Source organism: Leptodactylus fuscus, chromosome 3 (assembly GCF_031893055.1).
Source record: "Leptodactylus fuscus isolate aLepFus1 chromosome 3, aLepFus1.hap2, whole genome shotgun sequence".
Classification (NCBI taxonomy): domain Eukaryota; kingdom Metazoa; phylum Chordata; class Amphibia; order Anura; family Leptodactylidae; genus Leptodactylus; species Leptodactylus fuscus.
In genome coordinates, this window is record NC_134267.1 from 32,901,175 (window position 1) to 32,927,854 (window position 26,680).

Below are 26,680 nucleotides of genomic sequence, written 5' to 3' on the forward strand. Positions count from 1 at the left end.
TACTGCAAGTTAGCCGTGGTAGGTTAAAACTCTGTCCTAGTGTGCCCTAGTTTCTTAAAGGGAACTTTTCAGACATGCAGTCTGATCTGAAGAAGTGTTAATAGTTCACATTTTGAAAAAATCCCATCAATAGTTGGTGTGATAACCCGAAGAGGAGTCCTAGAAGTGATGATACAGCCCCCATAGAGCCCTGATCTCATCATCCTCCAGTCTGTCTCGGGATGACATGAAGAGACAGGACGAATGGAAGAAGCCTACATCCATAGAAGATCTGTGCTCAGTTCTCCAAGATGGCAGGAACAACCTCCCTGTCGAGTTCTGCCAAAAACTACATGTCTAAGGAAAAACACTTTTTCTAACCACATAGTAGTATCAGAGCCAAACCTTAAACTACCTTGGCCACAAGTCAAAATGGTTTATATAAAGTACAGCTTTCTTGTCAAAGAGGACCTTTCAGTATCTCCAACTCCAGTTCTTTATGTCATTTAATAATCTCTGCTCCATTGATTATAGCCTAGTTGGAATTTTTTCTCTAGCCCCCACCATTCCTGAGCAATCAATGCTGTTAGTTTTGGTACCTAACATGCTATTTAGACTTGCTCTGTACTGGGCGGTGTCAGGCAGGACCAGTATTTGTTACTCAGCTCTGCTGGAATCAGTGGAGTGTCACCTATTAATAGATGCTAAGAACTTCATTTGGTGGAGGTGGTGAAAGGTCCTCTTTAATGGAGGCTCTGGTCTTTTAATAATTCTGATGCACCCCATGCAATAGAAAAGGAACCTACACCCATCATAGACTTTTTTTTATATAATCTAAAACACTTTTCTGGTGTGAGATATAGTAAATTTATTGGGCAGAAGTGCCCCCGCCCACCTTGGTCTCTGCCTCACTCCATCCACTTCTGTTAAAAATGGTGAGCAGGGCACAGAAGGAGGGAAAAAAAGTGCCAAAACATAAGCCAACAACTATCCCCATCTACATCTGTTTTCTGGTATAGAGAGAATAGTAAATTTCCCCTAATCTGTTTGTTGTATGCTTCCCCAAGTGGCAGCTTTAGGTATTACACTATTATTGTTTCATGGAGGTCCGAAGCTCCCAATTGCCTGGTCTATTTCTATGGTACACACCAGTGGCATAACTAAAGTCATGTGGGCCCTAGTGCAATCTTTTGCCCGGGGACCGCTACCTCAGTCCTACAGCGAATTCTTGCTAGTGATGGTTACAGGTGCTAAGGAGTTTAATCCACTTTAGTGTGTTTAGGGTAATCTGTGGGTCTCCTTGGTCTATGGGCCTCAGTAATCTCATTACTGATGCCAGTGCTTATATACCCCCTAAGGCTCCTGGACCCCGATGTGACTGCACCCTCTGCACCCCCTCAAATTACGTCCCTGGTACACACCCCAATGAAAGTATATATTATAGTTCACAGGTTGTATGTAATTGTAGAAAGCTTTTGGTGCTCATGGAATGCTTTACCTCAGGCGGTATATTAAGAAAAAGGAAATTTTCATGTAAAGGTTGGACTTGACAGGTTTAGCTCCAAAGGGTACTCTTTATCTAATCTGGAAATAAGAATATATACATTATGTAACAGTGTTTGACACACATGAAATGGAGCATCATGTCTGTAATAAGGCTTGGCCTCCAGTGGCTCTAGAGCTTCTCATACTACAAATCCCTTATGACCTCCATCTTCGCTTTCCGCAGCTGTTTGGAAAGAACACATCCGCTTTGATCATCTGGTAGTTTGTACTCCTTTATGATAGCTTTCCATATATTAGGGGATGATTGTAAGAAAAAAATACCATTTATAGGTGAGATTAAACAAAGCTTATCAAAAAATTTAGTTGTCAGTCACGTCAGATGTAACTATAGTTGCTCGAAGTTAGTACGCAGTGGTGTAGCGGTGATTTGTGTGAGATGTCGTATGGACGTGTATACGGTATTTTTCCCCCCAGGTATTACCCTAAAGACTCACTGTCATCTGGATCAGTAGCTTAGAGGCTGGAGTTTAGATTTCTGAAGTGTAAAACCGCTTTTGAATTTATGAATATGCAGAGATGACTCCAGCAGCATCGGGTGCATGCGTATTGCGCAGGTGCAACTGAGAACAATATACTGTCACTTGACTAAGCATGCAGTAAACTGCCCTTGACTTCATGCGTTTGATACCCACAGGCTCATCTTAAAGGGGTTGTCCGGGATAAATGGAAATGCCTACACTAATCTAACCCCCCCCCCTCCTACTTTCTAAATAATATAATCAAAAATGTGTATTTACCCAGGGACATTTTTGGATTATCCAGTGACGAACTGTTTCCGGAAACAGATCATTACTACTACTCCCCCCGTCCCCATCCACTCTATCATACTTACCTTCCAGGCTTCTTTTTTAACTCCTCCAGCTCCTCCTTCTTTTTTAACTACCGCTTCTTCTCCAAGCGCTGCTCTGTGTGCATTACTGCAGATAATCCACTTCTACTGTGCAGGTCCCGCGCCTGCACAGTAAAGGTGGATCATCACTGAAGAGGAGAAGAGTGTGCGCCTACACAATCAGTAAAGGAGGAGGGGTCTTCCTGCAGGAAAAGAGGTAAATATATGATGAGGTCAGGGGTTGGGTTGAGTAGGTAGAGAAGGGCTAGTAGTAGTGGTCGTGATAGCTAGAGAGACAGGGAGGGGGTGTATGGAAGGGAAGGAGTGAGGTGAGAGGGCTTAGTGTGGAACTTAAATAGCAGGAAGGTGAAGCCAAATAAACAAATGCAGGAGATACAAGGGACACCCAGAAATCACTGAAAACATGGCTAAAGGTATAGGGGTGCATTTATTAACCCATTAATAGCACTAACAGATATTTTTTAAAGAACATTTTTTGCCTGAAAAACCCCTTTAAGACTGATCTCCGGTAGCTTATAAATTCTTTTACTACCAGGTACTGAAATGTATCCCAGCTGCATAGTGGTATCCTGGTGGTTTAGTGGCCCCAAACCTAATGGCATGTTCCCTTTAAAAATTCCCCCTTTGCAGCGCGTCCTGCATACTGGATTCCAGCCATGACTTCTTTTACGTTCTATCTGATGGACATTTCCTGTAACACAATGTACAATGTGTTTGTAAGTTAAACCAGTTAATAGCGCGGGAGTGTCTAAGGGCAGGAAAGTAAAAGTGTTAACCAAACTGTCCGGACTTTTATTAGGAGGAAATATTTCTTCTATTCCTGTAAATGTCTAATTATTCTGCATGAATGGTTATTTTTATGGATTTATGTCAGCAATTTATTCCGCAGCCTGGTACAATGTGCACCCTCGGTGAAGGGTCGGACTTTGCCAAATAGTCTTCTCTGTCTCATTGGATACAGTTAACAGGCAAAAATTAAATTCCCTGCCGAAAAAAAAACTCTTAAAATTCCATTTCTCGTGAATTCTTTAATCGGGTGCAAGTCATTATGTGCTTTGTTGATTCTTAAGTGCAAAGATAATTGCAGTGGGCAGCGTGAAAGTGGTTTGATTATTGCCTGTCAACTCTTGTGAATTCTAATAAGTCTAATTGCATAGCATCAATTCATCATCTCAGCATCACTTCTTTTTTATTATTAGCTCTTATGAATTGTAATGTGCTCATAAAGGTTTGTTGTAGTATATCAGTGCTGACATTCCACCTGGCCTATTGTCATTTTCTGTCCTTACCTAATGCAGCTTCAGAAATTAAAAGTTTATAATGATGTGCCCTTTTCCTGAAACTCATTTCAATTTTGCCTTCCGGGTTGCATGCATAAAAGCCAAGTAATTCACTGAAGCTTTGGACTTTTGTTATGTTGTTTCTTCCCTCTAGATAGGAGTCTGTTATTAGTCTCTGCACATAGGAGTAGTAAAAACTATTAAAAAATAAAAAATTCAGAGCCAAAGTGCAAGCTCGGCTTTATTTGGTCACTCACTTACTCATCATTGCAAAATTGTAATTATGATCTGGTTGCCGCCAGCATTGTATGTGTTTGATATAGATACAAGTGTAGCAGAGTTATACGGAACTTCTGCAATTAGTTAAAGGGTTTCTATCATTAGAATCCAGTTTTAAGCTAAACCCACGATGCAATAGCCTTAAAAAAGGTTATTCTTCTCCTAACTGTAGATGTTTCTCCACGCTGCTGTTCCTTAGATATCCTGGTTTTTATCACCATGCTAATTAGTTTTCTTGCAGCACTGGGGGCGTTCCCAGCACTCAAACAGCACTGAGGGCGTCTCCAGTGCTGCGAGAAAACTATACAGCACTGCCTTTTTCTTGTTCGCCTCCTCTGCCTCTTCTTCCTTGTCCCGTCATGTCTAGTTCAAAAAGCGCCGACTGTGAATGTCCGTCACCATTTTCCTGTGGCCGAATGGGAGAGGCCACAGGAAAATGGCCAACGGAGATGCGCTGTCGGCCATTTTCCTGTGGCCAAACAGGAAAGAAGAGGCACGCTGGATAATTTTCTCACCGCACAGGGGACGCCCCCAGTGCTGCAAGACAACTGATTGGCATACAGATGAAAATCGGGATGGATATATATATATATATATATATATATATATATATATATATATATAGAGGCTAATACAGTCTGTATGAAAGATGAAGTACTGTGCGCTTTCAGTACTTCGATCTGTCATTTGTCATTAAATTTCTCGCCCTTTTATTATAACAAGATAACTGTTCTGAGACCCTGCCCCAGTCTACACGGCAAAGTTGAAAATGAAGTCACAGAAAAGCAGGAGTGTAAACAACATTGAGATTAGGTATAATGGAAAGATTTGCATCTATTCTGTGTTTTCAACCTGCTCTTGACCAAAAGACTGTTGTGTAAAGAGGACCTCTTATTAGGGGCAGCTTTAACCTGGTGTACATCAATTTCTGGTGTAAATTATTGTAAGTCTGTTGGGTTAAAGTCTCTTTTGCACAAATGAGGCTTCTGCCATTATTTCTGACTGCAGAGACCATTGTGAAAGAGGGACTGAGGTGTTAGTGACTAAAGGTTACAAAGGTTTTACTAACATTGCGTATTGGGGAGCAGTGAAAACACTTAGAAGAGGCCACAGTAAGTGTTGCAGCCTATTAGTTGACAATGTCTTGACAGGAGTTCCCTAATGGCCAATACATAATGGCATACTTTAGTATTATAACATCACATATTATGATGAGTAAACTCTTTATTAGAATCAGAGACCCAGGACTCGGTAAAGAGGACCTTACATCACCTCCAACAATTTGAGATCTTTGCATTCTTTAATAACTGCTGCTCCACAGATTCTGGCACAGTTGAAATTTTCTCTCTAGCCCCCACTGTTCCTGAGCAATCAATGCTGTTAGTTTTGGTGCCTGATATGCTGTTTAGACTTGCTCTGTACCGTCAGGAGGGCGGTGTCCAGCAGGGGCAGACAAGTGGTGTGATTCTGAGCTCTGACACTGGCTGCCTCTGATTGGAGATCTGAATCACTCTCCCTGCCTGACACCGCCCACCTGACATTACAGAGCTTACATAGCACATCAGGCACCAAAACTAACTGTGCTTGTTGCTCAGGAATGGTGGGGGCTAGAGAGAAAATTCCATCTATGCTGGAATCAGTGGATTGGTGCCTATTAACTGTAGCTAATAACTGGATTTGGTAGAGGTGCTAAAGGTCCTCTTTAAGAGCTTTCTGTCCAAGCTCAAAATTCACCTTAGGTCTGACTGTTAGTGTTAAAGTGTACCTACAATTTTATAAAACAATTTTTAATGAATAAATAGTACAAGTGAATTACTTTGTACATAGAAGACTATGGAGAGGGGATGGGGATGACGAGGTTGCTGGAAAAGCCACTAAATTCTGCTTCACTGCACAATGTCTTACGCTAAAGCTCAACCACATCCCAGAAAGAGGCAATACATGAGTTAGCTCTCCAGACGCAGCCTCTCCCTTCTTCTCTCCATAGAGTTTTATGTGTGAGGCTAAATATGAATATAGAAGTCATTAAAAATAAGAGCCTAGGTAAAGTAAACCTGTATCCCTAATAAGCTATATTACACAATTTCTTATATTCACATGTGCTATTCATTTATGAAATGTTGTTTTATAATCAGAGATACGCTTTAAATTTCCATTGCATGTTATTTGCTTCTCTCAGGTCACAGATGGTTACCTGAGAGATTTCGGGGCCCCAAGTCTACAAGTATAACAACATAATGAATAAAGGCTAAAAAGACAGCCTTAGATCAGCCCACTATATCATCCTACAGTGTTGACCCTACTAGCCCTTTCCAAACTGTCTCCATATTACATCCCACAGCGCTGTATTTTTAGCGATATCCTCTACTGGAAGTAATGAGGAGAATATCTCAATAATATGGCTTTCGATGAAATAAGCCACAATCTTATTACTGTCATATTTCATATGAATCCGACAGAAAAAAAAATCAAAGACAGACTATATAGAGATACAGTGTGGCTTATACACTGCTACGGGTGCTATAATAAGGCTCCATACAACTTGTACAGTGGCATAATACATCCAAGTGCACGAGAAGAAAATCTCCTTGGTACCTCCATCTTTGGCAATCAGAATATATCCCAGGATTAATGACCCATCTCAAGCAATCTACTACCGATAACAAGGTTATGAGGCTCAGTTGCATACGAGACCTTTGCTATGATTGATGTTACATCGGTGGTTCAACTATAACTTATTTTTTCCTTGACACACACATCACCGGGTCAGGTTATGGGAAACCATGAACACAAATGGATTTTAGTATGATCTTGACAAAGATGTTTGCCCTTGCCCAAGATATCTTGAGTCTAAAATGTCTACGAGCTAGTAGAGTTAAACATGGTTGTCGCCTGTTACGGATGAACTGGCATATCGGCCTGTTTTAGATACGCATCACCATTAACATCCCCTTTCTTTTTTCCCTTCCACTAACTGGAGAAAATGAAAGAGATTCTGTGATGATGGTTGGTTGTTAAATTTATTCCATTTATAACAGTATGATTAGGCTCGGCGGTAAGCGCAGATGTTCCTTTAATTGGCTTTTCTTTAAAAAACATCGCACGCCATGAACTTAAAAAGGTAGCGCCGGATACTGCGTATTAATAGTAACTCTGCGGACGACTTATTTTCTTCCAGATTTTTATCTCATTTGCTAAAAAAAATAAAGTGCCTTCTTTCAAGCACAAGGCCTCAATGCTAGAGCTCGTTTTTCCGTGCGGGGCTTGGATGCCTACTGTACTTTGACACGGGCGAGCCTGGCCGGAATGTTCTAGTAGTGTAATGAATGTATTTATTTACTTCCTTACATTATGAAGATGTTTCTAGCTCGTAGCAATTTCGCCAGTGTCTGACAGTAAATGAAATGGAAACGCTTGAAGGATGAGATTTTTGCCGAAGCAAGAATAATAAAAAAAATAAATAAAAAAAAAATAATAAAAATTTCTAATATGAAAAAGAAATTCAAAGCAACACGACAGGTGAGATGGGGCGAGCGGAGGACAAGTGGAGATGTTATGGTTGATAGTTTATGGAGAAGATGAGTTTTCTTTCGATTTTTTTTCGGTGTTTTTCTGTTAATGTTGTTTTTAGTTTAGATTTCTTTTATGTTTGCGGAGAATGTGAAGACATCGTATACAGGATAATGTGTCCTAGTTTTACCTGCTCGAGAGGGTAAGGCCAAGTTCATACTAGGTGTTTCTCTTCCAGATGTAGATAATTGTTGACGAAGGAGACAAAAGATGAACCGCTGTCTGTTTACGAGGGAAAGCGGCAGAAATCTGAAAGACGCTACCGCATGTTTATGAAAATTGCAAATTCTTAGCAAAGTTATTGAACGTTTCGTGTAAATGTTATTTGTGCCATTTCACTTAGTACGAGATGGATAAAATTCTAAATTTGCTTTAACGGTAAGATTTCTTCTTATAGAGAATGAAATCTTTTAAAGGGACCAAATTCTTCCTTGCATAGCAGTCAATCCTTAGGATATAGCAATACATAATACACGTGTTCACATTAATCTGATCTCTAGTTTAGTTAAGTAATGCAATTTCCCATGAAATAAATAAATTCAACGCAATATTACAGCGTGCTAACAAAAGCCTTGAAAGGGCATATGCACACTGCTTTTTTTGGAAAATACTCATTGGAAAAATCCAGTAAGGCTAAGTTCACACCTGCAACCGATCTTCACTCGGGATTCTGTTCTTCATTTTGCTTTAAAAATGTGGGGATGAAAGCAGAACTTTTCTCTCCACATCTTTTCACCCCCTTTGGACTGAAACCCAGCAGGCCCCATTATAGTCTATAAGGTCTGCAAGTTTCAAGGGTAACTGTTTTTTCAAAGAGGACCTTTCATGTTTTTGGGCACATGTGGTGTAATATACCGCTAGAATAGCGTTACCGTAGCTCTTCAGTGTCAGGGCTCATTCACATCTGCGCCTGGTCTCCGTTCATGCAGGTTTCCGTTTCCTGCACAAAACTGAGCAGGAGACGGAAACCTGCAGGATTCTTTCTCACCCATTCATTTGAATGGGTTTGAAAGATGTCCAGCCGTGCGCGCTGGTGAGCGTTTTATGCTCTCCGCTGTGAAACCGTTTTTTTTTTTAAATCGGACACAGAGTCGGACATGCAGTACTCTGTGTCCGGTTAAAAAAAAACGGTTTAGTGGCGGAGAGCATAAAACGCTCCCCGGCACTCATGGCCGGACCCGGTCTGAAAGCTCAGAACGGACTCCGGGCGCTAGTGTGAACCTAGCGTCAGAAGGGCATTTCTGACCGTCTATCATGAATGTCCCCACTGATAGAGTCCATAGCGCTGTACTGTCAGAGGGGGCATTCCTTACTGCCACCCCAGTACTAGTCTATGGACGAGTACTGTCACGATCATGCATAGTGGTAAGGAACGCCCCCTCTGACACTACAGCACTATGGACTCTACTGAGACTGACAGGGATGCCCTACTGAAAAGCTATGGTAACGGCACGGATAGCTCTTCAGCAGGGACACATGACAAGAAAGCCGATGTGTTGAATTTAGCGCACTGTCGGCTTTCTAGCAGTGTATTACACCACATGTGCCCAAGGACATGAAAGGTCCTCTTTAAGCGGATTAGATTTCTGTTCAAAAGTGTCCACAGATGTGCACCTAGCACCTGTGCAATACATGGCAGAAAACCTGAGGCGCCCTCTGCCGTAGTTTCCATCGCAGGTTTGCAGACGTTGATAAGCCTCATATGAAGGGATTGATCAGCATATGGCCATGTACCACGGCTTCACATACTGACAAGAATAAACTATTAGCACTTCAAGTTTTGAAAAAAATTCTGATTTTGTGGAATTTTTTTTCCATCCTTGTCTAAAACATTTGCAAATCGCTGTATGTACGTTATGACTGGTCTGTGCATTTTCCCATTTTAATAGATCTCCAATTTAAAACAGATGTAAAAATATTTCGCCATTATAGCAGGTGTTCTCTAAAGTCTGTGCAAACATTAGGAACCTAATTAAGAGTCTGTTCGCAAATATTAATTGTTCGATGTGTGACTATTGTCACATTAGACACAGATTTCTTTCTCTCATATTTTGTCTGTATAAAAGTGTTCTTTCTGTGCTTTTGGATCAGAAATGGTTTCAGAATTTCTGTCTGAAGGCAGTATAGAGCAGTACAGTGTATATACCGCAACCACATGTGTAAATCTTGCTTTAGAAAATTAGTTTTTTGAACCATATAGGGGCTATAAAATTTCATGGCTGATATATCATGCCTTGGATAGTTTTTTATATTGCACCATTAATTCTATAGTGCTTTACATTATTATATTAATCCCATGGTGCTGTACATTATTATATTCCATGGTGCTGTACATTATTATATTCCATGGTGCTGTACATTATTATATTAATTCCATGGTGCTGTACATTATTATATTAATGCCATGGGGCTGTAAATCTTATTTACATACAGTACACAAAATATACTGATATAATACTAACAATGACCGACTGGCACAGTGGTATAGAGGGCTCTGCCCGCAAGGGCTTTACAGTCTATGGGGGAATTCACATGGAGTAAAGTGGAGCGCAAAATTATGCGGCGTATACTCTCGTAACTCCCATTGAAATCAATGGGATCTTTTTGAGCAAGCAAACTCTGACACACTGTATACGGGCCAGATCGCGCTACACTTTACTCCGTGTGAATTCCCCCTATGAGGGAAGAGGGATAGAGACAGAATGTGAGGGCAGAGACTGTTGAGATGGTGGTGTGGTCTTATTGCAGGTTGTAGGCCATCCTGAGTCTTCAGGGCCTTCTTGAAGCCTGTGATTGTGCGGGTCAGTCTTATGTGTCTTGGTAAGAAGTTCCAGAGTATGGGGGATGCACGGGAGAAATCTTGGAGATGGTTATATGAAGAGCGGATAAGAGCAAAATGGAGTAGGAGGTCTTTGGAGGATCGGAGGTTACATGTGGGCAGGTAATGGGAGATTAGGTCAGAGATATATGGAGGGGACAGGTTGAAGGATGAACAGCCTTTTCTATCTTGTTAGATACACTCTATGGAACTAAAATTTTGGGACAGTAAAGATCAGACAAGCAAGAAAGACACTGTCATGTTCCTGGAAGAAAACCATGACTAAAATGAATAAAAGGGACAGACTTAACCCCAATGCTTGGCTAAGGCCTTCTGACCCAATGTCCACACACAGTGATCAAAAAATCTAGGTTATGACAAAAAACATTTCCCACATCACTCCACCTCCATCTCCCCGAACTGATGGAGGTCTTCAATGATTTCTGTTGCTTGTGCCAAATTCTGGCCCTCATTGCAGTGGTGCAACAGAAATCTGGATTCCTCTAGCTATGCAATGTATTTCCACTTAGTGTATGTATACACATTACACAGCTATATGTATACACACATACACAAACATGCATACACATTACAAACATGTTACATACAAATACTACCCACATAACACTTCATTAAACTGAGAGTTTTTCAGAATATTATTTTATAGGGTTACGCGGTCTCATTTTTCCTTAAGGTGGTGCCGAAATCTTCCTTTCCACTAATCAAGTCTAATTGGTGCCCTCGAGCCGCCATAGGACAATTTTTGTATAAAAAAAATAACCTCATGATTCTATTATTGTACTTTTTCAGCTCATATAAAAATCTAAAAAATAAAATAAAAATAAAATAAAGTTAATTATGCAGAATGGGAAAAAACCCTGTAACCATAAGCAATTATATCTTCCATCAACATTTTTTTCATGACAGTCCATTGAGCTCTACACGCACAAATACGTTTGCATAGGATTTATTATTACGGTGTTTTTTTCCTTCACCTTTGGGGTGTTGAGAAAGCTTTAATTAGATTTGTGTGATTAGTATGTATACTGTTTGCAACTAATAAAACAAGACTCAGCATGGGTTTTCTAGGCTTATATTAATTAGCACAGCTCAGTTAAAAGTTAGGAATTTAATGACACTTGCGTGATGACAATGCATTCGATTTTTTTTTTTTGCTCATTCGTTGCCAAGAGCCAAAGTGTGTGTGTGTTAGTGTTGTTGTTTTTTTTTTTTTGTTAAGCACTGCAGCGAATATTTCTTGCAGGGGAAAAAATATCGCGGATCCAGGTACTTATTTTTGTGCCAGTTAGAAAACCACTCGCCAGTAGAAAAGAACATTTTCCCGTATTCGTAATTTTTTCTGTAGGTTATGTTTATTATTAGTAAGCAGTTTTTTTTCAGTATTTTAAGGTTATTATTTGGGTAGAATGGGATGCCTGGTCACTTGACGAGAAAAATGTTAGCGTACTATTAAGAGGGACTGAGTACAGAGGGAAATATAGTTTATTTATTAAAACCTGATGTGAAATATATCACTTATTTTTCTCATTTGTGTTGTGATTTTTAGATTTTTTTTTTATTCAATTTTTTTTGTCCATGGTTATGGACGCCTAACCTACTCCTTTGCTCTAATAGCCATGACTATGGAGTCTGGAGCGGACAGTTAAAGATATATGGTAGAGTTCTCTATATATGCTTTCTGCAGGGAATGAGAATAAATAAGATGTGAACTCCTCTATTGTCAGTAAGAGTTGCAATAATGAGTTACTATGGGTGTTATCTTCTATTGTTATATTGTCTGTAATGTAAATAAGGTGACTAATATACTATACTAAATATATAAAATCTGTTAATATTCAAGACTATGCAGTATCGTAACACCGGTAGGATAGAGAATCTTCAGAAGACTCTCGGCTAAGGCCTCGTTCACATCTGAATCGTTAATCCATTTGGAGGAGTCCACATGGGGATTCCCCTGAACGGACTACCGAACGCATTGGCAAGCGGTGTGCAGTGAAAATACACAGACCCCATAGATCAGGGGTGCCCAATATGTCGATCGCGATCTACCGGTCGATTTCAATGGACGTATGGGTCAATCGTGGGATGCAGCCAGGGATCCCCGGTGTCTTCTTGTTCACAGTGCAGGCTGAGAGTCAATTCTCAGCCTGCGCTGTGAACAAGCACCCCGGACACTTGTAGGCCGCTCTTAGGGATGGAGGGGGCCGGGGTGCTGCTTTTTCACAGTGCAGGCTAAGAGTCATCTACGGACACTGGCAGACGGAGCTGCCGCAGCCCCAGCCTCCCAGTGTCCAGAGATAACTCTCAGCCTGCCCTGTGAACAAGCAGACAGCGGGGATCCCTGGGTGGCCACAAAACGCCGCTGTCTCCTGCTCTCATGACTGGCCCCGTCCACAAGAAGTGGGTAGTAGATCTTTCGACTTGGTCATATTACAAAGTAGCTCACATGCTGACAAAGTGTGAGCACCCCTGCCATAGACTATAATGGGGTCTGTTTGCTTTACGCACGATCTCCTTATGAGTCATGTGGACAGGATAGTAGATCGTGAACTACTTTTCTGTCCACATGTTCTGTGCAGACACCGTGCAGAAAACACAGACCCCATTATAGTCTATGGGGTCCATGTGTTTACACTGCATGCCAATTTGTTCAGTAGTCCGTTCGGGGGGGGGGGGGCAGCATTACACAGCTACACATTACACATTACATTACACATTACATTAAATTTGGATTCCGCTATTCACATAACCAATTATTGACTTTTTTTTTTGTAGTGGACTGTCAAAAAATAGGACTTGTCCTATTTTACCCATTTTCATGGCTCTTTCAGTAGACTCAAACCTGTGAGGGATCTGTGAAAATGAGTGTCCCTCAGAAGCAAAACGACTGGGAAACGACTCTTTTGACCTACATTACTTAATCCAACTCATAGTAAAATTTTAATGGTAGTCATAGCTGTTCCATAGAAATCGTAAACCTTGGCTGGAAAGTGTGTGGAGAATGGGTCATTAGTTGTACATTTTTATTTATTTATTTTTTATACATTACATTTTGCTATAATTTCAGAGAACTTTCCTATCCCTAAGTTATAAGGTATAATGAGGCTAAAATCAGGGAAATCAAAGGTGTTGGCCACAATGTAAAGGAATGCCACTTACTCTAATGGGTATGAAGTGACCCTTGTGAAGTAAGAGCTTTGGATCCTTTCTAAATGCTATTATTGTAGTCCAACGCTTTAGTTCTCAGCATTATTATATATCAGTGAGCCCATTCCTGATTTAATGTGATTATTAGCTCCTTCAATGGAGTTCTGCAATTCAGGTAAATGAAGGTCCTAAGCTAAAGGAATAAAGGTTCATTATAAGGCGCAATGGCAATTCTCATTTTGTGTTACTTGACCTCCAGCATATCCATTTCTCCAGATAATATGGGGGTTACTGCCGTATACATCTTCCCATAGACTCCAAATTAACTTTTGAGCGTTTTGTGTTGTTTTATCTTATTGTAAGTCAATAGATGACTGTCTCCGAATGAAGCAACTTGGTGAGCAATGACTGACAGCATCAAGAGTTATATTGGAGCTGTCTGAATGTAAAGATTGTGGCTATGAATGCGTGAAGAGAACTTGGTAAACACGTTTCGACTTTGACTGTCGGCTTATTAGCAAAGTCAATGAGAAGTTTACTGTAGACAATAAACCATTTATATTTGCTCATAAATTTGATTTTTATTTCCCACATTCCCATCCCTGAGCCCAGAGGCACTTATTACTAAGACTAGAGCAATATTTCCTGTATATGTAGTAACCATACCTTAAATACAATACCTAGAGACTATTTTTGGATTGTGTATCTCACATTGACTACCATTTTGCACCTTCATAACCTTACCAATAGATTGGACTTTGATGTCACATGGTCTCTATTTACGTTGCCTGCCAACTACTGAACACTGAACAGCTGCTCATCTTTTCTTCTCCAAGTAGTCAATCATTCTTCCAGAAGAGACTACCGTATATACTCGAGTATAAGCCGACCCGAATATAAGCCGGGGCCGCTAATTTTACCACAAAAAACTGGGAAAACTTATGACTCGAGTATAAGACTAGGGGGGAAATGCAGCAGCTACTGGAAAATTTCAACAATTAAAATGGTCAGAGTTTTTGGGTGCAGTAGTTGCTGGTGCTGGGAAAGGGGAGGGGGTGTTTTGGTTGTCTGTCTGCCCCTTCCCTGAGCTTGAGGACTGAGTTTTTTCCCCCCATTTGGATTTCAGTCTGGCTGAATATAGGGGATCTGCAGTGCTCCTATTAACCCCTTCCTGACGGAACAGGAGCACTGCAGATCCCCTATATTCAGTAGACCGGGCACTGTCAGACACAGGATACCTAATGTGTATGTGTTTCACAGTCATTTTCTACTTTTGTATGTATTCTAGGGAAAGGAGGGATTTAGAAATTTTATTTTTTTATTTTTTTTTAAATCCCCTTTTATTTTTTGCACCATTTTATGGGAGATTCTATACATTGATATTGTGGCTAGTCATAGACCCCCTCCCCCCCTCCTAAAATACATATATATATATATATATATATATATATATATATATATATATATATAATTTTTTTTTTTTTTTTTTTTTTTGTCTGACTCGAGTATAAGCTGAGGGGGGAAAATTCGGCTTATACTCGAGTATATACTTTCCAAGAAAAACATCAAGGGCAGACTAATATTCTGTGGGAAGCTGTAGGTCCTGGGGTAAAGTTATTTCTCTGATAAAGCCCCCTTAAGACTGTATGGAACGTCTTAAAGAATGATTGAAGAGAAAAACCGTGAGTCCTGTGTCATGCCAAGAGTAAAGCATCCTGAGGCCATTCATGTGTGGGGCTACTTTTCATCCTGGGGAATGGGCTTCACTCATAATTGTCCCTAAGAACACTACCATGAATAAAGAGTAAGAGTTACTAAACATCCTCCAAGAGCAACCTCTTCCAACCATCCAGGAGCAATTTGGTGATGGTCAATGCTTTTTCCAATATGATGGTCCCAAGGCAAAAGTGATAACTAAGTGACTCAGGGAATAAAACACTGAAATTTTAAGTGAATGGCCAGGAATCTCTCGAATTGAGAACCTGTGGTCAATCATCAAAAGCAGATACAAAATCACAGAAACGATGGTAAACTCCAATCACTGGTTAGGCAAGAATGGATTGCCATCAGTCAGGATTTGGCCTAGAATCTGATATCCAGCATGTCAGGAGGATTTACAGAAGTCTTGAGGTCAACACTATAAATATTGAGTCTTTGTATAAACTTGATTTGTCAATAAAAGTATAAAAACTTATGAATTGCTTAGAATTCTACATCTGACTCAAAGGGATTCTACCACTAAAACACATTTTTTTCTAGTTAACACGTCGGAATAGCCTTTAGAAAGGCTATTCGTCTCCTACCTTTAGAAGTGCTCTCCGCCGCGCCGTTCGTTCAAAATACCGGTTTGTACCGGTATGCTAATGAGTTCTCTCGCAGCGATGGGGGCGTCCCCCATCGCAGGAGCAGTGATGGGGGCGTCCCCATTGCAGCTCGAAAACCGACCGCAGCGCCGCCTCTATGGTCTTGCGTATCCTCCCCTTGCTTCTTCAGCATCCTGTCGCACGCCTGCGCAGTACGCTCTGTCCGGCAAAGATTGCCGAACGTACTGCGCATGCGCGAAATTGCGGTCCCAGCCATAGTGCGGGCACTGCAATTTCGCGCATGCGCAGTACGTTCGGCAATCTTCGCCGAACAGAGCGTACTGCGCAGGCGTGCGACAGGACGCTGAAGAAGCAAGGGGAGGATACGCAAGACCATAGAGGCGGCGCTGCGGTCGGTTTTCGAGCTGCAATGGGGACGCCCCCATCACTGCTCCTGCGATGGGGGACGCCCCCATCGCTGCGAGAGAACTCATTAGCATACCGGTACAAACCGGTATTTTGAACGAACGGCGCGGCGGAGAGCACTTCTAAAGGTAGGAGACGAATAGCCTTTCTAAAGGCTATTCCGACGTGTTAACTTTAATGGGGTCCATGTGTTTTCTGCGCGGTATCTGCATGAGTCATGCAGAGACAAAAGTTCTTCAAGTAGCACTTTTTGTCTTCACATGATTCATGCGGACACCACATGAACCCCATTTATATGGGGTCCCTGTGTTTTCTCTGCTAACCACTTTTTAATGCATTCAGTATTCTGTAAGGGGGTCCCCTAGCGGACTCCCGAAATGGAAAACCGAATGCAGATGTGAACTAGGCCTTAGACAGCTTCGTAATATATTTGTTCTGATTCACATGGGCACAACATGTAGAAACTACATAATCTATCTAGAGTTTTGTATGCGAAGGCTTCAAATATGGAAAAGTGTATTTCCTATTATTTATCCAGTATTTTTGTGGATTTAATGGTCGAATTTGATTTTAATCATAATGGCCAATGACAGACATTCTAGGACAAAGAGTTATTATTTTATAATGGATAAAAAATTGACATTGATAGCCATTTTCCTAACGTCAGCAATGAGAGCATTATCACTGGTAAGGTTTTGCTCTCTTAATCTACTATTCTTATGCCTTTTACCAAATCTAGGCCATAGTACTATTTTTATATCAGTTTTGAACTGAATGAACTGTAATATATTCTTTCTATAGTTGAGGAAAGTTACTATCAGAATAGCATTTTTCCCCTTCACACCACCTTTTCCATGCAGTCCTACTATATCATAGTTGCCATCTTTCCCAGATTGGCTAATGTTGTCCCAAATTTTCAGAAAAAGTCAATCAAATTTGAGAGATTTATGCAAAACCTGCCCCCAAAAGATATACCCATCTTGTTTGGATAGTCACAGAAAGGGACATAACCTAATTTTGCCAAGTAAAATTTTAACAACTATGCTCATGTTCTGCATGGGATGATACTAATCCCAAGTAAACCAAGGACCACCCCTGCAGATCCGCTGACTTAGGCCACACCCAGTTTGTCCAGAAGCCTATTGTGCTTAGAGAACTTCCTCCTCTTTTAGCCACATTTCCCTCCCCAACATTAACAACCAAACATATGCTGTACACACTTTATATCAGGGTTTGGTTTGCTCTATGGCCTGGAACTAATAATGTGTTTATGTGCTGCTCATTTCAAGTTCTTTGTCTGTAGAAGTACAAGCAACAAATTAACAGCAAAATGTGTAAGAGATATTTCAAGAGCTGTAATCTTATAAAGCTGTGCTTTGGCTTCTTGAACGTGTTTCTTACCAGCAAGCTAGAAATAACCATGGCAGCCTCTCACCTTTTACATTTTATATACACAACCAAATTATATATTGGAGCCGTGTAATGCTATATTACCACTTCTCCACTTTCATTGCTATAAATGGAAATGCATTTCTTTCATAAAATATAAGATTTCATTAGATTGTTTTTGTTTCAATATGATTTTAGTAGTGTATAATATTAAAGATGGCGCAATCTGCCAGATATGTCAATACAGGTAGAGAGACAAATAACCATAAATGGGTATACATATACAGTGTATACAGGGGTGAACTTACCCCTTTCGCCGCCCGAGGCAAACTACAGAAAGCCGCCCCCCCCCCCCCCGAGAGGAGGGGCGGAGCATAGGGGGCGTGGTGAAGTGAAGGGGGCGTGATGAAGCAAAGGGGGCGGGGCTTAGCACGGTCGCAGGCAGATAGCAGGCACGGAGAGAACCTGCTCTCTGCCTGAGCGTGAGGGGAGGCTGCTGGAGCTCCAGTGGCCTCCCCAAACCACCGCTCGGTGCTAAGCCAGTCCAGGACAGCTTGTACTGGACTGGCTTAGGTAACTAAAAATGCCGCGCTCCCTGGGGCCCTGGCATAGGTCGCCTCATGGGAGGTGCGGCGCTGAGTGTATAGGGATTGTTGGGGCATATGGGGACTAACTGATCGAGAAACCAACCCAGGCAACTCTAACGTAAGGTGATAACACAGTAGTATTATGGGTAGGCTCAGGTCATCCCGTGAGGAGTTGGGACAGTCACAAGATCAAAGCCCAAATACATATAAGGTGAATTAACCATAGGGACTACCTTTCTGAGATACCCAGGTGGAGTCTACATGCCACCATTGGTGAAGTCTTCTGCTGGGCAAGGAGGGTGGTTAAATTAAGGCACAAGCAAGTGTCCATTTGTGAATTGGACGAAATGGTAGAGAAGCTCATAGTGCCATTTACTTCAACTAGGATCTGCTCCAACTTCGGGATGAATTTGTCTTCTTTACAGACACTCCAGTGATTGGTTATTTTTGTTTTTTTAAGCCATACAAGGTAGTCATAGAAGTAGATTCAAAATCTGGTATTGTTGATGCTGTCACCCAAGTCTAGCACCTGTACCCATGTCTAGGAACAAATTTTGAGAACTTTGCTTACGTCTACTCCCTCCTGACCTGTCACATTATAGGCAGCTGCTACTTAGTGACTCTCCACTCTTGGTCATAGAGGGGGTTATAAGCATGGGACCCCTCTTTTACCTCCATATGATATGTATATGCAATATTATGTATAGTATATTAAGTTATATATGATATGGCAACCTTCTACTAAACCATGGTTTTCATTTGTTCATCATTTCTGTGCTGACTATCTGGGAATGTTATTGTCTTCATTCAGATGCTGAAATTCAATCCAGGCATAGTCCCATGTTCAGACAATTGCAGTTTGTTGCAATGAATAAGGAAATACCATGGTTCAAGGCAATGTAAATGTAAATGTGTACTTGTGCTTAACTCAAATAGGATTATGTAGGCCAATCCATTGTTACAAACCCAACAATTGTCAGCTGGTGCGCGGTTCCATTCAAAGACGACATATTGTAACAATCTGAAATGCTACTTTATGGACCTTGAAGACCCTGAATGTGAGTTATTAAAGTACTGTGTTTTTTCCCCCCAGATGTTATTCACACTGTTGGTCCTATAGCAAGAGGTCAATTAAGTGACAGCCACAAAGAGGACCTTGCAAACTGCTACAAGTCTTCTCTCGCACTGGTAAAAGAGAAAAACATCAAATCAATAGTAAGTCGAAACCCTATTTTATTTGTTTGTAACCTCGTGTTGACAGATTTGTTCAATTTGTACTCTGTTCATTGCAAATGCTCTTAGGCTGTGTTCACACATGACGTTTTTGCGGCATATTTTCTGTACAGTTTATTCTAGTTGGAAATCAAAGCAGACGGGAGATAACAGTTTATCAATGGGAAATATTACAGATTTGTCAATAAGAACAATTTTTAACGCTTCAGATTTGGAGAGTTTAAAGAAAATTTTTTAGAAAAACTGATATGGGGGCAGTGTCTGTGTCAGGCACCAACCCCAGATGACCAGTAGTCTGTATAATATAGTCTGTCAGAATCTATTAATGGAATTTTGGTTTGGTGTCATATGAGAGATGAGAATCTTTTATAGTTCTCTGGTTTATAATGCCTGAAATGTTTGAAATATCTTCCCCTTCAGCCTCAGCTTCCCTGTATTACACCCGTACTCCCCATACTCACAGTCAGAAGCAATGAGGATTTGTGCTGCCATTAACATGTGGAGGGCACCGATGTTATGACGAGGGTTGAGCGATCGAGATTGGAAAAGATCGGATTCCGATTGGCGATCGAGTAAATTTCACGATCATGATCGGAATTCCGATCCCGATCTTTTCCAGCGGGATCAAGTCTGGAGGTTATTTCCCTCAATGCTTGGCTACGGTTGAGCGATCGAGAAAGTTTAGATTCCGATTGGTGATCGAGCAAATTTCACAATCGGGATCGGCTGGAAAATTATCGAAAATCGGTTTATAAAAACGAACCTGAAATCTCAACATCGGCTCGACCCTAGTTATGACTTGGACTCAAGTGTCATGACATTGGTGCGCCACATGTGACCACCGAGGCCCAATCACATGTCTCTGGCAGCCACTGATCTCATTCAAATGGTCAAAAGAGCCCTGAAGAAAATTTCGAGGAAATACCAGAAGCTGCAATAGCGACCAGGAGATCGAGAGTAAGACTGTTTATTCTTACACACTTCCCCTGGTCTTCTACTTATTATTCTCTGTAGTCTGCCCCCCTTCAGTCAACAAGTATAATAGCAGATCCATTTTGGTTCCAAACAAAAAAGTTGGACAAACCCTTGAATATTCAACTAAACGAATCTCGTGAGCTTCGCCCATCTCTAGGAGGACAGTAGCAAAAAACAAAAATAGACAATTGTGATCCAGCTCGCAGAATAAGTTCATGCCCCAATACCAGTCATCTGGCCCATCGCGCCAGCCTCTCCGCACTACCGTTACATTACATTTTTCAATTTGTGATAGGCTTTGTAGTTTTCTGGGCGAAAATAAGAAAATCTAAGCTGTAATGAAATGATTGATCCAGTTAAGTATTGCACTTAAGACTAGAGACGGAGGGTCCTGAGCACTTCTTTACCGTCTCCAGTGGTGCGTCTGGCTGGGGCGTCAGATCATAATGTGGGTGTTCCCTGTGAAACAGTTAAGTGATTATTCTGTTCTGACACCGTTCACACTGTTGCCATAGTAATGATTCCCAACCTGAAAATTCTTAAATGCTGGTTGCCTTTAATGACTTGCTTTTTGTCTGCAGTTCACAACAATCAATAGGTTCTGTTTTAAAAGGATCCTTTCTGCGAGGAACAGCACTAACTCGATATTCCATTCAATGCAGAAAGAAAGAAACCACAATTTCCTGCTTATTTCCCTACCTGTTTTTCCTTTCTTTTTTTTTTTTCTTATGCCATTAGGATCGTGTACACAATTGCACATTTGCAGTGTAGAAGCAGGAAGCTTTTTACCGGAGAGAAAACTATAGGTTCTTATGGCAGAATGACAAAGAGAACTGCTTTATAACCTTATTTATGCCACATAATGAAATATTCCCGCTCGTAATATCTGGAATAAGCTGTACTTGGTGTGTTACTTTGTGCTAGTAAATTTGTATTTTCTTTGTGTTCCGTACAATATCCACCGCCTTCATCTGGATCCAATATTCTCATTCAACCTGAGATGAAACATGAAAAATAATAATGTGTTATCCTTTACTGCTTAAACCGTGCACGTCAAAATATGTTTACCGTACGGAACTCAATAAGGCTGGGTTCACACTACCAATATTATAGTCCATTGCTTTCATTCAAGGATGAGAGCAATGGACTTAAACAGCAATTCGTGCGGACAGAGCACTGTCCGTCTGCATTCACTCTAATGTAAAAAAAAAACATGATGGCAGTTTACATGCAGGATCTTTTTTACATTAGAGTAGTAGAAAAACATGGTGGAAGAAACCTTCCTTCTTGTACTTTGTTAAATGCATTAGAACAGGCATGTCCAAAGTCAGGACAAATCCGTTACGTGTTCAAATTTCCACCTGGGACCTTTTTGGGTCCCCGTTCCGGATCCCCACTGCTTTTTTAATAGGCAGTCAGGGTACGGTAACAGCTGCTATTAAGTTATCCGCACTCCTGCTTCTGCCTCTTCTCTTATCAGCCACCAGGGGACCCCCCATATGTCGCACATTACGCTATCGCGTCCTGATGTGTGGCGCACAGAGCCCATTGGGAGGACACATACAGGACCGTGGAGCTCTCTCCGCTTCTGCTGATTCAGTTGTTAAAACCAGATCGACAGAACTGGGGAGAAGTGGCATCCCCAAACTGGCTTTGTTACTGGGAGAGCTTGTAGGCCAGAGGTTCAAGTACCAATACTTATCTTATCTACCACTTCTTCCATCCAGTGATGGGGCCATTATATTGTATCAGGCTAATTTTTGAGCTATGTGTGAAAAAATGATGCCATTTGCAATAAAAATCTCAATAAAAAAATTTCATAAAAATTCAGTGCACTGTCAGGTATATAGCAGGACCGCACATCTGTAAGGACGTGAAAGGTCCTCTTTAATGGTTAAAAGAATGTCAGCCCCACACATTTTCATGTAACCAAATCTGGCCCTGTTGGCAAAAAGTTTGGACACCCATGTATTACAATGAACGGGAATGGATGGGGCTCTGTCTTCATCAACCATTCGTTTGCCATTTAAGTCCATTGCTCTGATCCTTTGAAGGATGAAATCAATGGACTATAATAACGGTAGTGTGAAAGTGTACAGAACAGCAGGCACGCTGACCCATTATTACTTATGGCCTCAAACACAAGCCCATGTATTATCACTGCTCCACCTAGGGAGCCATGAGCCTGGGGGCAAAACTCAGGAGTCAGGACATATCCTGTTACTATCGGTTTCATGTTTCATGTTCCGGACTCATTTATGAAATGAATGGTTCAGTGGAGGAGATAATCATGGGCCTGTACATTTACCCATTCCTGTGCATGTAGGGTAAGTGGTGCACGTACATGGAAATGGTTGTCTATAAAGTCTGTATATGAGCAGGACATTTAATAACTAGAAGTATCAGGAAGTAAGCACTGAAACGCTAGGTCGTACTGAGCAGTACAGTTCATACATCGGGCAACTACCCAATTGAGCCACATCAGTGACCTGGTTGGATGGTCACAACTTGAAGATGACTTTCCCTGATGCCCATTAAACTCAATATTGCGTGAAATCAAACCAACCTTAACTCCATCCAATAAGAGAATCAATGTAGGGTATCAGATTTGTGTTCTATTTGAGGTCAAATAGTTAGATCTCATCCAAACTGGCCATGTATATGGCCGAACTGGACTTTATTACTGTTACCTGACCTTTATTCCCAGCTATGAACTCTAAGCTTAAATGTGAACATGATAGTAACTCTTAGCCATGCCTAGGACCCTATTCACATCCGTAGGTTTATTATCATTTATTGGGGTCATTTTAAGGTAAAATACCAACACCAGGATATAAAATTTCACTAGAAAATGGTAAGAATGTACAAACCTGACAAGACGCTACCCTAATGATCTAATGATCTTTTTGTTCCCAAAAAGTCAAGTAGAGACTCTAGATCAATGAAACGTGGCAGCTGACCCTGAGCACTGTGAGGTTACATCTGACTTCTCTAACTTTTAGTAGTTTTCCATGTCATTGAATGAGCCTGACTTGTTAGTCTGGAAGATCTATCTGTAGTTCTGCTCTTCTATATAATGTGATTCTATACTGGTAACTAAACCATTGTACAAGGCCATTCAGTCTATGATATAGAAAGAAAAAGGAAATTGTTGGCAACAAAAGTTGGAGTTTTCCTCTTGGAGACGTCTGATCTGTTAATATTCTCTTCAGCCAGATGTTGCTACCATTATATGGCTGATCTTGCACAAGTTTATATATAAAAAAATGGCTTAATTTTATTTTTAAGGGATTTTTTTTAAGCTAATACCAAGTACAAAACCCCAAAGATAAAACATGGACAATAACAATTTGATGACAAAGAGCAGCAAACCCTCCTAATGCCAACAATCCAGTATTATAGGATCATCTCCAAAAAATATTGCTTGGAAATTTTTGAACCCTTGTGACTTAAAACTAAACCAGATTTTCTGAAAAGAAAACCAAGTTAAAAAAAAAAAAAGCCAAAAATATTAGACGTGGTCATTTATTTATAAAATGAAAATAATCCAATATCACATATACATGAGTGGTAAAACGAAACTGTGCCCCACCAAAAAAATAAAATAAAATTCTGATAGTAATTGTACAGTTAGATGAGGAAAGCCTAACCTAGGAAATACCTTTAAATATTAGAGATGAGCGAACAGTAAAATGTTCGAGGTTCGATATTCGTTTCGAGTAGCCCCTCAATATTCGACTACTCGAAACGAATATCGAACCCTATTATAGTCTATGGGGGGAAAATGCTCGTTTCAGGGGTAGGCAACATTCAATCAAATTATACTTACTTGGATCCTCCGAGCAGTCTTCTCCGTGCAGCGTCCCCGCGGCGTCTTCCGGCTCTGAATTCACTCTGCCAGGCATCGGGCCTGGGCAGAGCAGACTGCGCATGCCCGCACTACAAGCGCACATGTGCAGTCGGCTCTGCCCTGGCCCGATGCCTGGCAGAGTGAATGAAGAGCCAGAAGGCGCCGCGGGGAAGCTGCACGGAGAAGACTTCTAAAGGTAGGAGAAGAACCAGCATTGATTGGCCGACTGTATAGCATTCGGCCAATCAATGCTGGTTCTGCATCGAACTTTTACATTCGAACAGCGAGTGGTACTCAATTGAGTACGAGTATTTCGAATACCGTAGTATTCGATCGAATACCTACTCGATCGAGTACTATTCGCTCATCTCTATTAAATACCTATAAGATCCAATGACATGGCTGGAGATAATGAAAATTATCCATTAAATGTCACCTGCTTAACCCAAACGGAAGTGTAAGGGTTCTTTCACATGGAGGAAAATGGCGCTGAATTTGGTGTGCAATCCGTGTCAAATTCAGGGCTGAAAAAAAAGCCTCCCATTGACTTCAGCAGAAAAAGAAACCCATTGAAGTCAATGGGAGGCTTTTTTTCAGCACTGAATCTGACGTGGATTCCACACCAAATTCAGCGCCGTTTTCCTCCAAGTGAATGCACCCTAAAAATATCTTAAAAACAATAAAATATACAGATGACTAGATCTTGATGGTAGTCACCGCTGAAAATTGAAGGAATTAACGTAGTAATAGATACCCCCCTATACAGTCCTATGAAAAAGTTTGGGCACCCCTATTAATCTTAATCATTTTTAGTTCTAAAAATTTTGGTGTTTGCAACAGCCATTTCAGTCTGATATATCTAATAACTGATGGACACAGTAATATTTCAGGATTGAAATGAGGTTTATTGTACTAACAGAAAATGTGCAATATGCATCAAACCATAATTTGACTGGTGCAAAAGTATGGGCACCTCAACAGAAAAGTGACATTAATATTTAGTAGATCCTCCTTTTGCAAACATACCAGCCTCTAGTCGCTTCCTGTAGCTCTTAATCAGTTCCTGGATCCTGGATGAAGGTATTTTGGACCATTTCTCTTTACAAAACAATTCAAGTTCAGTTAAGTTTGATAGTCGCCGAGCATGGACAGCCCGCTTCAAATCATCCCACAGATGTTCAATGATATTCAGGTCTGGCGACTGGGATGGCTATTCCAGAACATTGTAATTGTTCCTCTGCATGAATGCCTGAGTCGATTTGGAGCGGTGTTTTGGACCATTGTCTTGCTGAAGTATCCATCCCCGGCGTAACTTCAACTTCGTCACTGATTCTTGAACATTATTCTCAAGAATCTGCTGATACTGAGTGGAATCCATGCGACCCTCAACTTTAACAAGATTCCTGGTGCCGGCATTGGCCACACAGCCCCAAAGCATGATGGAACCCCCACCAAATTTTACAGTGGGTAGCAAGTGTTTTTCGTGTAATGCTGTTTTTTTTTGGATGCCATGCATAACGCCTTTTTGTATGACCAAAAAACTCAATCCTTGTTTCATCAGTCCACAGGACCTTCTTCCAAAATGAAGCTGGCTTGTCAAAATGTGCATTTGCATACCTCAGGCGACTCTATTTGTGGCGTGCTTGCAGAAACTGCTTCTTTCTCATCACTCTCCCATACAGCTTCTATTTGTGCAAAGTGCGCTCTATTGTTGACTGATGCACAGTGACACCATCTGCAGCAAGATGATGCTGCAGCTCTTTGGAGGTGGTCTGTGGATTGTCCTTGACTCTTCTCACCATTCTTCTTCTCTGCCTTTCTGATATTTTCTAGGCCTGCCACTTCTGGGCTTAACAAGAACTGTCCCTGTGCTCTTCCATTTCCTTACTATGTTCCTCACAGTGGAAACTGACAGATTAAATCTCTGAGACAACTTTTTGTATCCTTCCCCTGAACAACTATGTTGAACAATCTTTGTTTTCAGATCATTTGAGAGTTGTTTTGAGTAGCCCATGATGCCACTCTTCAGAGGAGATTCAAATAGGAGAACAACTTTCAATTGGCCACCTTAAATATCTTTTCTCATGATTGGATACACCTGGTTATGAAGTTCAAAGCTCAGTGAGCTTACAAAACCAATTTTGTGCTTCAGTAAGTCAGTAAAAAGTAGTTAGGAGTATTCAAATCAATAAAATGATAAGGGTGCCCATACTTTTGCACTGGTCAAATTTTGGTTTAATGCATATTACACATTTTCTGTTAGTACAATAAACCTCATTTCAATCCTGAAATATTACTGTGTCCATCAGTTATTAGATATATCAAACTGAAATGGCTGTTGCAAACACCAAAATTTTTAGAACTAAAAATGATTAAGATTAATAGGGGTGCCCAAACTTTTCATAGG

At 40.9% G+C, this 26,680-nt stretch overlaps 1 protein-coding gene across 1 annotated transcript in view; it reads left to right on the forward strand.

Annotated features, from left to right (window-relative positions):
• The window catches only part of MACROD2 (mono-ADP ribosylhydrolase 2), a 1,460,592-nt gene that overhangs the window by 929,434 nt on the left and 504,478 nt on the right, over positions 1 to 26,680 (forward strand). Inside the window, exon 6 of the mRNA XM_075267382.1 lies at positions 19,309 to 19,430. Within this exon, the coding sequence (XP_075123483.1) occupies positions 19,309 to 19,430 (122 nt within the window). The remainder of the gene's footprint in view (positions 1 to 19,308; positions 19,431 to 26,680) is intronic.